Source organism: Rana temporaria, chromosome 6 (genome assembly GCF_905171775.1).
Source record: "Rana temporaria chromosome 6, aRanTem1.1, whole genome shotgun sequence".
NCBI classification, from domain to species: domain Eukaryota; kingdom Metazoa; phylum Chordata; class Amphibia; order Anura; family Ranidae; genus Rana; species Rana temporaria.
This window is the reverse complement of record NC_053494.1, coordinates 37,308,620-37,323,765: the sequence shown is the minus strand read 5'-3', so window position 1 is coordinate 37,323,765 and position 15,146 is coordinate 37,308,620. Positions and strand designations below refer to the sequence as shown.

The 15,146-nt window shown below is 47.3% G+C and overlaps 2 protein-coding genes across 2 annotated transcripts in view; one reads left to right on the top strand and one right to left on the bottom strand.

The window, feature by feature from the left end:
- The window catches only part of IQCE (IQ motif containing E), an 83,377-nt gene extending 80,271 nt beyond the window's left edge, over positions 1–3,106 (bottom strand). The window contains exons 1-2 of the mRNA XM_040356669.1: positions 2,934–3,106; positions 106–214 (exon numbers count right to left, since the gene is read on the bottom strand). Coding sequence (XP_040212603.1) covers positions 106–159 — 54 coding nt within the window. The 5' untranslated portion in view covers positions 160–214; positions 2,934–3,106. The remainder of the gene's footprint in view (positions 1–105; positions 215–2,933) is intronic.
- Positions 3,107–3,189: 83 nt separating this feature from the next.
- The window catches only part of BRAT1 (BRCA1 associated ATM activator 1), a 29,109-nt gene continuing 17,152 nt past the window's right edge, over positions 3,190–15,146 (top strand). The window contains exons 1-5 of the mRNA XM_040356668.1: positions 3,190–3,327; positions 6,607–6,741; positions 9,199–9,353; positions 11,946–12,090; positions 13,085–13,454. Of these exons, the coding sequence (XP_040212602.1) occupies positions 6,615–6,741; positions 9,199–9,353; positions 11,946–12,090; positions 13,085–13,454 (797 nt within the window). The 5' untranslated portion in view covers positions 3,190–3,327; positions 6,607–6,614. The remainder of the gene's footprint in view (positions 3,328–6,606; positions 6,742–9,198; positions 9,354–11,945; positions 12,091–13,084; positions 13,455–15,146) is intronic.

Genomic DNA, 15,146 nt, shown 5'->3' with positions numbered 1-15,146 from the left:
GCCAATCACATGTCAGCAACTCAATGCATTTAGCAAAGTCATCTTATGTCCATTTTCAAAGAATCTCCAGTGATTGTGACCCCAGAGAAGTTCTATATTACTTACTGCATCCTCCAGCTCTTCAGCTTCTGTTCCATTCTCACTGGAGAGCCAAGACATTCCTACACCGTCTTCTGGAATGACACTTCCAGCTCCTCATCCAAATGCTGGAGGCCTAGAATGATTACAAGATGCTGGCATTAGAAAAGTGTTAAAGTATTTATAAGTCTACAAGCACATGCATAAAGTTATGACAATGCTAATTTTTTGGCTATTTTGCTGACTCTCTGATCTTTTTAAGTCATTTTAATAGGAATAATATCCAGATCTGGAAAAACAGAGACTTAAACTTGGTTTTTGCACCACAATATGCTGCAAAATATCAAATGTTATGGAGCCCTTAATGTATTTCTTATTAGACCCTAAAACAATGAATTTACTTTTTAGCTGGAGAACCCAAAAATGTATGGTGGGACCTTCTTTGGGATTCTAACCTACACGTTACACATCAATGATAAACTATGAAACAGAGGAGAATGCTTTAGATAAACATGTGGCCACACTATGAACATTTAGTTGTAGGTGACATCGGATAGGCACATTATCCGGAGCTTCTTGTATATCTTTCAGACTTCACTGGTTGAGACCAATTAATCCTGCTAAAACAGAAGCATTCCTGGGTGTCCTCACTCCTCCAAAATAACAGAAGCGTCCCCGGGTGTCCTCACTCCTCCTACTACATAGAAGTGTCCCTAGGTGTCCTCACTCCTCCTACTACATAGAAGTGTCCCCGGGTGTCCTCACTCCTCCTACTACATAGAAGTCTCCCCGGGTGTCCTCACTCCTCCTACTACATAGAAGTGTCCCCGGGTGTCCTCACTCCTCCTACTACATAGAAGTGTCCCCGGGTGTCCTCACTCCTCCTACTACATAGAAGTGTTCCCGGCAGATTTTGCAGCTATTCGTATTCCCAATACCTGTGTGATGTAAATAATCACAGAGCATTAAATATCTGGGATCATCAAGTAGAAGGATTTTTTATACCCGACGCTGAAAATCCTGCCAACTGAAGAACTGTGAAACGTGTTCCATTCCCTAGAGACTGAGCCCTGGGAGATCTGGGAGATCTGCTTCCTCTGACAGCCCTGCTATATGTATATCTGGGTGCGGCAATCCTAACTGTCACATCTTGTCATTTGTTTTTTGTACGGAAGATTTCTGAGACTCATAATATTGTGCAATGTTATAATAGTGGGAAAAAATAGCCAATAGGTTTCATTCCTACCAGCATTTGTCTGATGTGTACTTCCTTCAATGACTGATTTCTAGAATCCTGTACAATCACTTACCTTCTCCTCTGAGGGTGATCAGACATGTGCCCCCTTCCTCTGCACCCCACCATCCATCACATGTGTACCCACCCCCTGTACAATCACTTACTCTCCCCTCTGAGGATGATCAGGCATGTACCCCCTTCCCTGCACCCCACCATCCATCACATGTGTACCCACCTTCTGTACAATCACTTACCTTCCCCTCTGAGGATGATCAGACCTGTGCCCCCTTCCTCTGCACCCCACCATCCATCACATGTGTACCCACCTCCTGTACAATCACTTACCTTCCCCTCTGAGGATGATCAGACCTGTGCCCCCTTCCTCTGCACCCCACCATCCATCACATGTGTACCCACCTCCTGTACAATCACTTACCTTCCCCTCTGAGGATGATCAGACATGTGCCCCCTTCCTCTGCACCCCACCATCCATCTCATGTGTACCCACCTTCCGTACAATCACTTACCTTCCCCTCTGAGGATGATCAGACATGTGCCCCCTTCCTCTGCACCCCACCATCCATCTCATGTGTACCCACCTCCTGTACAATCACTTACCTTCCCCTCTGAGGATGATCAGACATGTGCCCCCTTCCTCTGCACCCCACCATCCATCTCATGTGTACCCACCTTCCGTACAATCACTTACCTTCCCCTCTGAGGATGATCAGACATGTGCCCCCTTCCCCTGAACCCCACCATCCATCTCATGTGTACCCACCTCCTGTACAATCACTTACCTTCCCCTCTGAGGATGATCAGACATGTACCCCCTTCCTCTGCACCCCACCATCCATCTCATGTGTACCCACCCCCTGTACAATCACTTACCTTCCCCTCTGAGGATGATCAGACATGTACCCCCTTCCTCTGCACCCCACCATGCATCACATGTGTACCCACCTCCTGTACAATCACTTACCTTCCCCTCTGAGGATGATCAGACATGTGCCCCCCTCCCCTGAACCCCACCATCCATCTCATGTGTACCCACCTCCTGTACAATCACTTACCTTCCCCTCTGAGGATGATCAGACCTGTGCCCCCTTCCTCTGCACCCTACTATGCATCTCATGTGTACCCACCTCCTGTACAATCACTTACCTTCCCCTCTGAGGATGATCAGACCTGTGCCCCCTTCCTCTGCACCCTACTATGCATCTCATGTGTACCCACCTCCTGTACAATCACTTACCTTCCCCTCTGAGGGTGATCAGACATGTGCCCCCCTCCCCTGAACCCCACCATCCATCTCATGTGTACCCACCTCCTGTACAATCACTTACCTTCCCCTCTGAGGATGATCAGACATGTGCCCCCTTCCTCTGCACCCCACCATCCATCACATGTGTACCCACCTCCTGTACAATCACTTACCTTCCCCTCTGAGGATGATCAGACATGTGCCCCCCTCCCCTGAACCCCACCATCCATCTCCTGTGTACCCACCTCCTGTACAATCACTTACCTTTCCCTCTGAGGATGATCAGACATGTGCCCCCTCCCCTGCACCCCACCATGCATCTCATGTGTACCCACCTTCTGTACAATCACTTACCTTCTCCTCTGAAGATGATCAGAGATGTGCCCCCTCCCCTGCACCCCACCATCCAGCAGTACACAGCCCGGACGATCTCAGGCTCCGGGCTAGTCAGTGAGTCCTTAGCAACAGAAACCAAGGAACGAAGAATCACTTCCTTTACACCCCGGAGACATTTCTCAGAGCACAGTATCTTGAGGCACTCGCCGCCATATTTGATTTGGGAAGAAAAAAGGGACGGGCTACACGTGACATACATTTCTCTCTCTATAGGCAGAGGAGGATGAGGATGGACTTCCTAGTCCTGGAGGAAGCTAGAACGAGGCTGTGCGGTTCAAGCCTCCTTCTGGGAGTGTGAAGCCTCATTCTGGCTTCCTGTGGGACTAGACGAAAGCTGAGAGGTTTCTTATAGGTGAGCACATGGAGAGCTCCCAGTGTGAGGTGTATATACTGTATGGGGGGGATACTAGTGAGCACACACAGCTCCTCACATATGGGGCAGTAATTGTGGGCTTCTCCCCCACACTGCACTATGGGAGGGATGAGCACACTGCCTTCATTGATAACATCGTATCATTCATATTTAGACTTAAAGAAGAACTAAAGGCAAAACTTTTTTTTTTCATTTTGGATAGAGTAGGGAAGGTTATAACATCTGTTGGTTTACTTGTTGACCTATTAAGGAGATTTTCCTTCACTTCCTGTCCCATAGCCAAAACAGGAAGTGAGAGGAAATCCCTGCCTACAGGACACTTTCATCCCCTTCCTTTTTATCATTTTTTTTTTTTTTTAGAGAGGTTTCTATTGGTGGTATTTAAAGGGTTTGTGAGCCCATATGTCTAAGTCTATGCCAGTGGATTGGTTCTGCGGGATGGGCCATTATCTCCCTCTGGCATCAGCTGGGGAGATTACGCAGCCACTCGGCTCCTCCCGCATAAGCCATGTATCGTAGCTGTAAAGCGGCCGCAAGTCACGTGACCGGCATGAACAGCTAAAATATGGTGTTTACACTGATCGTTTTTTTAAATGCTTCACAGTGTGGTATACCAGCCTCTAATAGAGGGCAAGACAGTGACACTCATAGTCCCCCCCCCCCAATAATAGTGGCAGGGGTGGGGCTGAGCAGAGAGAGGGAGCTGAGAAGTAGGAAGGAGAGGGTGAGGGAGGCGATCAGGCAGCGTATAAAATAGGGACGCACTCTGACCACGGCGGTCAGGGCTCAGCAGCCATGATCTTTGTGGTCAGTATAGAGAAGTGGCATGTTCAGGGATATTTTTTATTTATTTTTTACAGTTTAAAGGGGGCAGTTTACACAGCACAAGCACTGTTTCATTTGCTCTAAGGGACCATTTTTTTGGGGGGGGGGGGGGTTTAACACGCTTTGATCGCCACTGGGGTTTTTTATTTTTTGCTAAACAATGAAAAAAAAATGAAACTTTTTTCTTAGTTTCTGTTATAACATTTTGTAAATTAGTAATTTTTCTCCTTCACTGGTGTGCGCTGATGACACTACACTGATGGGCACCGATGAGGCAGTACGGATGACTGGGCACTGACTGGCATCACTGATGGTACGGAAAGGCAGCACTGATGGGCACTGTTGGGGCTGTCCTGATTATCTGTGCAGATCTCCCCTATGAGGAAATGCTGCTGATCGGCTCTTCTCTCCTCCTACTCTGTCAGTGGGAGGAAAGGAATGCCAATAACAGGCATTTCCTTGTTTACATGTGATTGGATACAGCTGATCACATGTGTAAAGAGCCATGTCATCGGCTCTTTATCGGCATCGGTGATGTGCTGGGTCCCAGGTACAGAGTGCATTGCCGCGGCGGCAATCCGCGGATCCGTGGATTGCCGCCTCTGGTCACAGCATCAGGAAAGGCTGCGGCTGCGGCTTCGGCCTAGCTCCGGAGCCGCGGCCATCTTGGTACTTCAAGCGCGGCGGCGGCCCTCCCCTCTGTTTACACCCAGAGGAGGAGGGGCCCGCTTGCTGCTATCTGCTCATTTTTTTTTTTTTTTAGTTTTAGGAAGTCGGCAGCGGGCCTGTAACCGCCAATCGGCGGCCGCTGCTGCCGACATCCTCCACATCCTCCACTCTGGGAAAAAAAACGTCCCCTGACTGCTTCTGCCCTGCCTCTGCCTACAAGCCCCAGAATGCAGCGCGGGCTGGTAAATGCCGGCCCGCGCTGCATTCTGGGGTTTGTAGGCAGAGGCAGGGCGCGCAAGCAGTCAGGGGACTTTTTTTTTTACAGTGGATGATGTCGGCAGCGCGGCCACCGATTGGCTGCTACCGGCCCGCTCTGCATTCTGGGGATTGTAGGCAGGGGCGGGGCATTGATGAGTGAATGAAATTGGGCTGTACTGGTGGGCACTGGTTGGCACTGATGAGGTGAAGGACTGGTTGGCACTGAGGTGACGCACTGGTTGGCACTGAGGTGACGCACTGGTTGGCACTGAGGTGACGCACTGGTTGGCACTGAGGTGACGCACTGGTTGGCACTGAGGTGACGCACTGGTTGGCACTGAGGTGACGCACTGGCGATATGCGCTGGTGGGCAATGATGGGATGCACTGGTGCAATTGATGAGGCTGCACTGATGAAGTGGCACTGATAGACACCAATGAGGTGGCACTGATGGACACTGATAGGCTGCACTGGTGGGCACTAATGAGGTGGCACCGATGGGCTGCACTGGTGGGCACTGATGTGGCACTGACAGGCTGCACCCCACCTCTCCACCCTAAACAATTATCTCCTCCCCACCTCTCCACCCTAGGTTTTTTGAGATGAGGGGAAAAAAAAAATCGGCCTAAAATATCGGCTGCAAAAATCGGCAACACATATCGGCCGCCCCGATTTCCAAATATCGGCATCGGCCAGAGAAAAACCCATATCGGTCGACCTCTAGTCCTACCCTAGTAATGGAATGAAAGAACCTGTGTCTCTACGATGGGAGATAAACTCCTCTATGTGGGAGAACTGAAGGGATTCCTCCTATGCACTGGTGGCCACTAATAAGAGGGGGAGGGGTGCTCCACTAAGTGCCCCAAGTATGTTTTTGTACGTTCCCCATTGGAAGATTTCCCCTCTATTACTTTTCTGAGGACAACCCATAATTTGGGATTTTCTTTTACTTTCAATGATAAACAGGACAAATATAGAGGGTGAATCTCCGTAACGGGGGCACAGACAGCAATAAAAACTGACAGGGGTTCTAATCCCTCCCCACTCTATCCAAAACTAAAGACAACTTTTTGGGACACAGATGGTTAAAACTGGACAGAGGCTACAACCCTCCAGTACTCTCTCCAAAATGAAAAAATAAATTGCCCTCATTTCTACATTATTACTGCCAGGCTTGTCAGAGGAAATGTTTGTGAAGCTCACTCATTGTACGTTTTGTGAGCTCTGCCGCTCTGTCCTCATCGCCTCTCCTACATTTCACCTAAGGAAGTGTCTACTAAAAATTGTTATAAGAAATGTGCTCAGAGTGCAAACCATGGGGCTTCAATCTACGGCCCTCCAGTTGTTCAGGAACTACAATTCCCATCATCCCTAGTCATGTCTGTGAATGTCAGTGTGTTACAATGCCTCATGGGATGTGTAGTTCTACAACAGCTGGAGGGCCGTAGTTTGAGGATTCCTGCTGGAAACAGTTTCATGTCTAGTAAAGATAAATGTTTCTTTCAGGATTGGTTATGGATGCAGAATGTTCCCAGCTCCTCCCTCATGTCTGTGGCGTATTGGTTGACAGCAGACAACTGATAAAAGATGATTCCATCTATGAGAAACTGCTTGATTGGTTCAAGTCATTGCTTAGTGCTGGTAAGTACCATCAACCACTTCAGTACTGGGCACTTCCTGCCCAGGCCAATTTTCAGCACTGTCGCACTTTGAATGACAATTGCGCTGTCATGCAGCACTGTACCCAAATGACATTTTTATAACAAAAAATGACCAAAAAGTTTGAAAAAAAAAGTTGTTTCTGTTATAAAATTTTGCAAATAAGTCATTTTTCTTCTTCACTGATGTGTACTGGGCAGAATTGATGATCTTATTAGTGTAAATGAAGTACCGTCTATTAGGGCTGTCCCGATACCACTTTTTTATGACTGAGTACAAGTACCGATACTTTTTTTTATGTACTCGCCGATACCGAATACCGATACTTTTTTTAAATGTGTCCCCAAATGCAGCCATGTCTCCCACATATTGCGGCCATGTCCCCCACATATTGCAGCCATGTCCCCCACATATTGCAGCCATGTCCCCCACATATTGCAGCCATGTCCCCCACATATTGCAGCCATGTCCCCCACATATTGCAGCCATGTCCCCCACATATTGCAACCATGTCCCCCACATATTGCAGCCATGTCCCCCACATATTGCAGCCATGTCCCCCACATATTGCAGCCATGTCCCCCACATATTGCAACCATGTCCCCCACATATTGCAGCCATGTCCCCCCACATATTGCAGCCATGTCCCCCCACATATTGCAGCCATGTCCCCCCACATATTGCAGCCATGTCCCCCCACATATTGCAGCCATGTCCCCCCACATATTGCAGCCATGTCCCTCCACATATTGCAGCCATGTCCCTCCACATATTGCAGCCATGTCCCTCCACATATTGCAGCCATGTCCCTCCACATATTGCAGCCATGTCCCCCACATATTGCAGCCATGTCCCCCACATATTGCAGCCATGTCCCCCACATAATGCAGCCATGTCCCCCACATAATGCAGCCATGTCCTACATACCTTGATGGTGCCGCCGTTAATCAGCGTGCGGGGAACATTACAGCTTTCGTTTGAATAGCTGTATTCCCGCCGCGTATAGACATTCCCCCTTGCGTGGGATTGGACAGATCATCCGTCCAATCCCGCGCAAGGGGGAGTGTCTATACGCGGCGGGGATACAGCTAATCAAACGAAAGCTCTAATGTTCACCGCACGCTGATTAACGGCGGCTTTGCGGCGGCGGGGGGGGGGGAACAAGTATTCTATTTTAGTATCGGGGGTATTTGCGGGAGTACAAGTACTCCCGCAAATACTCGGTATCGGTCCCGATACCGATACTGGTATCGGTATCGGGACAACCCTACCGTATATACTCGCGTATAAGCCAAGTTTTTCAGCACATTTTTTTTGTGCTGAAAATGCCCCCTTGGCTTATACTCGAGTCACCTTTTTGCGCCTGATTTCCCGGACTTTGGGGACCAAGTGCCGGCTGGCCGTAGGTCCCCTGGACCCCAAACTTGGCACAGCCCTACTCTACCTCTACAAGTGTGCAACGTTTGTTGTCCCGGGACCTACGGCTGGGGAGCACCGTTTTTTTTTTTTTTTTCAAAGCCGGGCACCCCTTCCATAGACTCCCATGTTAAAGGTCTAAAACTCCCATGTTAAAGGTCTAAAACCAAAGAAAAATTCTTCTGGACAAAACAGCACTACAAGTCACAGCACAGCCCACAGGAAAAGCTGACACGTTTCACACTATACTAGTTTTTAATCATAGCTATGATCCGCCAGGATGGATGGCGAACGTATCGCCACCTGTCTGATTTCAGTGGATCGGATCTCAGCGGACATGTCACCGCTGACATCCGACACTCCATAGACGAGCATGGAGCGGCCATTCATGTCCGCCAAAAAAACTGACAGGCGGACTGAGCGGTCCATCAGTGTGAAAGGGGCCTAAGGCTCTGTTCACACTAGTGCGATTTTAGATGCGACTTAACATGACAATAGAACTGTCTATTTACATCAGTGCGACTCATGCACTGCAATTTTAGAAAAGGTTCTACTTTGATGTGATTCCAGTACGATTTTGGCCCAGTAGAATTTCCAAACCACATCAAAGTAGCATCCAAGCTGCACCCCATCATCACATTGAATGTCAGATTAAAGTCTGATCACAGCAGTGTGAACCTAGGCTTACTCTGTTTGTTTTCACTCCTGGCCACTCCATTTTGCCACCAGTGATGTGATGTAAGATATTGGGGAATATGTATCTCTCCTCTTTATCCCGCAATGCAGAAACGGAGGTCTCAGTCACGAGGCACTGTCACTGTGCTTGGCCTTGCATAAGCTATGATTGGATCAAGATTGGAGCTTACACAGCTTCTTGTCTAAGCTCCAGTGGACACACTGCGTGGTGATAGATCGAAGAGAAGGTGTGGCTAAGGAGCAAGGGGAAGATAATAAGGGGAACCTGTATCACAAGTTCACTTAAACTCATTTATTGTGATTGACTTGTATCTTTGTATTTTGTAGATCCTCCAGCAATGCTCCTGGAAGAGAATCCATGTCTTGTAGGACTTTTTCAGCAGGTCCTGAATATGGGAGATCCAGATCCCAGCCTCCTGGCTTTCTCTATGAGACTGGTGGGCATGTTTGCAGCGCAGGAAGGAGGATTTCAGTGTCTGCAGGTGGTTACATATGTTTGTCTGGAACAAATTAATCTATTGAGTTTTTTTAAAAAATACAACAGAACTTAAAGGAGTTGTAAAGCCAGAAGTTTTTTTTTTTTTATCTTAATGCAAAAAAATCTGTGTGTATCAGCCTCCCCAGCACCCCCTAATTACTTTAGCCCCATCTCTCTCCAGCGCTCGCCAACAGTGTTTTAGCTGTCCGGGACTCTCCTCTTGATTGACTGAGACACAGCAGCGGTGCCATTAGATTCCGTGGTTGTCAATCAAAATCAGTTAGCCAATCAGGGGGAGAGGGGCTCTATGTCTGAATGGACACACAGAGGTGTGACTCTGCTCTGGTGCCCCCATAACAAAGCGCCTTGCTGTGTGGGCACTCAACAGGAGGGAGGGACCTGAGAAAAGGAGGATCCAGGCTGCTCTGTGCAAAACCAACTTCACAGAGAAGACCTAATCCTATAACGACATACATCAATAATTAACAGCACATGTGCTGGCATATATAAATCTTTATTGGGAGAGAGTCAAAGATAGGTAACCATGGCATACAATTGCAGACTGACATTTTGGGGGAGATTTACTAACATTGGTGAACACACAATTGGGTGCAGCTGTGCACAGTAACCAACCAACTTCCAGATTTTAGCCCAGGTTCACGCTGATGCGGTCTAGAAATCGTGCGAGTTCAGCTGAACTCGCACGATTTCAAACCGGCAATGCAGTCCAACTTTGGGGGCGATTTGACAGACATCTGTACGGGTTCCTGCACAGATGTCTATTCAAATCATCCCCAAAGTCGCCAAAAGTAGTACAAGAACTACTTTTGGGAAGCGGTGCGGCGCCGCACCAATTCAGGCGGTGCTTTTGCTGGCAATAGCGACCGATTTGGCATGCAATTTGACATGTCAAATGCATGCCAAATTGGCCCAATGTGAATGTTGGGTAATTGTCAAAGCTTAATTGAACAAGCTGAAGTTAGAAGCTGATTTGTTACTATGCACTTCTGCACCAGTTTTACAAAATGTACCCCTTTGGATTCGATGGGGTGTTGAGATGGGTAGTAGTGTTGCTATATTGTCACATCACAGATCTCCACAATCGTTGGATTGAAGTCATACAGGAGGTTTATCATCACGTATGCTTATGTATGCAACAAGTAAGAAGATGGGGTGGTAATTAGAGGAGGTAAGAAAAGTAGTGAAAGAAAAAAAAATTTAGTTGAGCCCTATAACATTAAGGGCCCTTTCAGACCGTATGTCCGCTTTTTCATCTATCCGTTTGCGGATGAAAAAGGGACATACATTGGTCCCTATGTGATTGCGGGTGTCAGCGGATAAACATCTGCTGACACCCGTTATCACCCACCTCCGCAAAGATCTGATTTTGCAGATGGAAGAATGTCCTATTTTTTCTTCCGTCTGCGGATCGGATCAGATGAACAGGGACACACGGTCCGTGTTCATCCGATACCCCCATAGGGGAGAGCGGAGAAAAGACAGGGCGGTCCCTGCACAGTGTGCGGGGACCGCCCTGTCATCCGACGGCTCAGCAGGGATATACGGGGCAATCCCCGCTGAGCTTACGGACACACGGAGGCGGATCATTACTGATCCGCCCCGTGTGAAAGGGCCCTTATCCATTTGCCGTAGGTCAAGTAAACAATACCATACCTTCAATACTCTTGCAGGATTGGTACCCAGGCAGACCTTGCCATCCCTCTGTTATGTATATGTGGCCAGTGGCATGCAGGTCTAGCCAGGTTCACTTCCTCATTCACATAAGTGCGTTTCCAATGCAACTTTGGAGTGACGTTTGGTGCGACTTTGATCCGTCTTTACATTCTCTGGACCAAAGTTCGCACCAAAGTAGTGCAGGCAACTTTTCAAAGTTGTACCAATTAGAACGGGTGCTATTGAAAAGAATAGGCCATGACTTGTCATGCGATTTTGATGTCTAAAGTCACATGACAAAAAGCACAAGTGTAAATGGAGCTTTTGGAAGTACAGAGACAATTTGACTATAATTAGGGCACCTTCACACTGGGGCGGGCAATGTTCGGCTTTACCGTAATTTTTGCATTGCTTTTTTGCTGCTAGCAGGGTTTTTAACCCCCGCTAATGGCCAAAAAAGGGTTGAAAGCGCCATTGCCCATTTATTTCAATGGGCAGGGGCACTTTGAGTAGTGTATACATCGCTCCTAAAGCGATCTCAAAGATGCTGTTTGCAGGACTTTTTTTAGCGTCCGGCCAGCTCACCGCTCCTGTATGAGAGCCCTCAGCTTTCACACTGGAGTGACAGGAGAGGCGCTTTGCAGGCAGTTTTTTTTTTTTTTTTGCGCTATAGCGCCTGTAAAGCGCCTCCAGTGTGAAAGTTGCCTAATGGCTAAGAAACTAACATTTCTAAAGGAGAGGCATTCAGAGACTATCCACATATTGCCTGTCTCTGGGCTCAATAGTTTGAGTTGTGGATTTGAAACAAGCATGCAATTAGTAAAGTGTTGGGGGTCGTGTTGGAGCTATATAAATAATAAATGTTTTCTGTCCTCCTCATATTAAGTATAACCTCTTTTTCTGACGCTGTCACCCCTTCTAGGCTAATCATGTTGTACAGAATATGTTTGGGGAATGGAGCTACAACAATGTAACCTGGAAAGATGCGTCAGTTAGGAGAGCTTGGATACAAGGACTGCTCTGCATGGTGCAGCACAAGCAGGCTCTCGCCCTTCTACATCAGTGTGGTGAGTATACTAAAAGTCGTACGTTTCTTCACTACTTGTTTGCTGCCCAGGTCCTTGTTTTAACCCTTAACTGCTCAGGCGTTTTGCAATTCTTATAGCAAACCTGTCACATGCATATAAAAAGCAAAGCAATCCTGTATTTGTATACCGAGGTCCACTGGTACCATTGGCTTTCTCCCTGATCTGCAATGGTCTCTAAGAAAGCTGAACTTCTAGATATCAATTTTTGGTATTCTTTGACTATATCACAGATTAGTAGAGCGGTGCTGTGGACATTGCCTATCTTGATTTCAACAAAGCATTTGATATGGTTCTACATAATTATCTCATAAAAATACTTGTACAAGCAAAAGCCTAACCCTTGGGTTGTTCATTGGATGCAGAGGTCATCACTAAATTGGAACCAGCAGTGGTAATGGTTGTCTTTCATTATGGAATATACCTTTAAACGGTAACCACAATGGCTGACACTCTTCCTGGATCCACTCCTTCTCATGTAAAGCACTCGATGCTCAGAGACGCTCAACAAGCAAAAGCCCATTTATTTATTTATGGCCCCTGTTCACATTTGAGTGTTTTGTCGCCTGTCGCTCAAACAAGTATATGAGCTACTTTTTAGGCGGATTTGAACATTTTTGTCCCCATAGACTTGAAAGCAAAGGCCTTAAACGCAACCTGAGCATTTTTTTCAAGTGTTTTGTCAAGCAATTTTCTGATCATTTATTTGAAAAACTCCTGAACAAATGCCTATAATGTTTGCAAATCTGCTTGAAAAAATGTGTGAAAATGCTCAGATAGTTGTGAATGTAACCTTAAATCTTAACACTGGGAGCTTGCTGGCAGGATGAGAAATCAGAGTGAACTGCTCATATGCATGTTACTTTATTGTTTAATCTGCATGCTGTAAACAGATGAAATAAAAACAATTGTGGTTTTCTAAATATAATGTTTGCTGTTATATGCCACTCAATATATCTTTTCTTTCTCACTGTAGGGCTGACAGACGTGATGTTAAGTCTACTGACTGACTCCAGCTTGTTTGTTGCATCCGCAGTGAATGGCCTTGTAGCTCATGTTTTCCTTATGAGTGTGACTCTGGAAGGACAAGCAGGCAGCAGATGTATATCTGGTTTACCTGACATGGCACAAACCATCTTCAGATATCTAGAGAAACTCCTCACCTCTCATACCCCCCATTTAGTGACACAGTCCTTAAAAGCTCTGACTGCCATCTTCCAGGGCTCCCCAGATACACTGGCAGACATTCTTTGGCCAAAAATATCTGAGCTGGTAAAATCTTTGCTGAATCATAAACCTGTCCTTGGGTCACCCCATCTTGAGGGTCTGCTGCTTACTTTGACCAGGTAATGACCCTTATATGTTACTTAAAGCGGATGTGCCATGGGAACAAAATATTAAAAGTCAGCAGCTACAAATACTGCAGCTGCTGACTTTTAATAATAGGACACTTACCTGTCCTGGAGTCCAGCGCCGATCGCAGCAGAGCACGAGCGATCGCTCGTCACTCTGCTGCTCCCCCCGCCATCCACGCTGAGGGAACCAGGAAGTGAAGCGCTGCGGCTTCACTGCCCGGTTCCCTACGGCGCATGCGCGAGTCGCGCTGCGCCCGCCGATTGGCTCACACGCTGTGTGCTGGGAGCCGAGTGTTCCCAGCACACAACGGGCGACAGACGGGATGTGACGGAATGCCCGTCTTTCGCCCGTATCGTGTGGCCGGAAGTGGGTGCAAATACCTGTCTTTAGACAGGTGTCTGCACCCCCCTCCCCCCTGAAAGGTGTCAAAAGTGACACCGGAGGGGGGGAGGGTTCCGATCAGCGGGACTCCACTTTAGGGTGGAGGACCGCTTTAATGCTGATCTTTTATTGATCTCTTGACCCAAGCCAAATGTTGGGAATTGGCAGCTTGGTTCCCAATCTTTCTTTTGTGACCATGTCTGCTAGTAACCTTCTGCTTGAAACAAGAATCTTGCAGAAGTCTCTTTTTACTTGTCTTTCTTTATCAATGTAGGCTCTGTTCATCAATACCAGGCATGCAAAGTACAGGTTCTTACAGTTTTAACATGTCTCCACAATTTGGGGATGGCACCATCTCCATAGCGGTCTAGAATGAAGAAGAGCTAGTCCAGTACTTCCATATTCCAGAAAACATTATCTACTGTATTTGCTGGAGTATAAGACTACCTTTTACACTTAAAAAAAAATGGCCAAAAAGCAGGGGTCGTCTTATATGCCGGGTCAGCTGCTCGGATGCCTGCTGGATGTGCGGTAATACTGTAAGTAGCTTTGGCTACATACAGTATATACCGCTTAGCCAATCCCGGTGAGCAATGTATTCAAATGAATACAGAGCCTGCTCGGATTGGAGTAACAACCTCTGCCAATCCGAGCAGGCCACATACAGTAGCCTACTCGGATTGGCTTTGAGAGTCAGGCCTCGTACACACGGCCGAGGAACTCGACTTGCCAAACACGTCGAGTTCCTCGACGAGTTCAGCCCTGAAGCCGCTGAGTTCTCCCATAGAACAAGGAGAAAATAGAGAACATGTTCTCTATTTTCTCGACGAGTTCCTCGGCGGCTCCATCGGGCCGAAAGTGTACACACGACAGAGTTTCTCGGCAGAATCCGGCTCTGACCGAGTTTCTCACTGAATTCTGCCGAGAAACTCTGTCGTGTGTACGAGGCCTCAGAGAGGCGTGGGCTGATGATGTTACAGCCTCTACCAATCCAAGCAGGCTTTGTATTCATTAATAGAATACATTGCTCGCCGTGATTGGCTCCAGCAAGAATGAAGAAAAATTTGGCTCCAGAAGGAAGAAATATGAAGCGTCAGAAGCTTTAGAAGGGGGGGTCGTCTTCTACGGTGAGTACAGGCAAAAAATCTTAAAAAAAATGTAAAATTAGGGGGTCGTCTTATACGCCTGCAGTACAAAACAGATTATAGCGCACACATGCAAAAATGACATTTATCCTGCAAGGCTAGTTAAAAACACCTGAACATATTCAAAAATACGGGGGTTTGGTCACACTATATAGT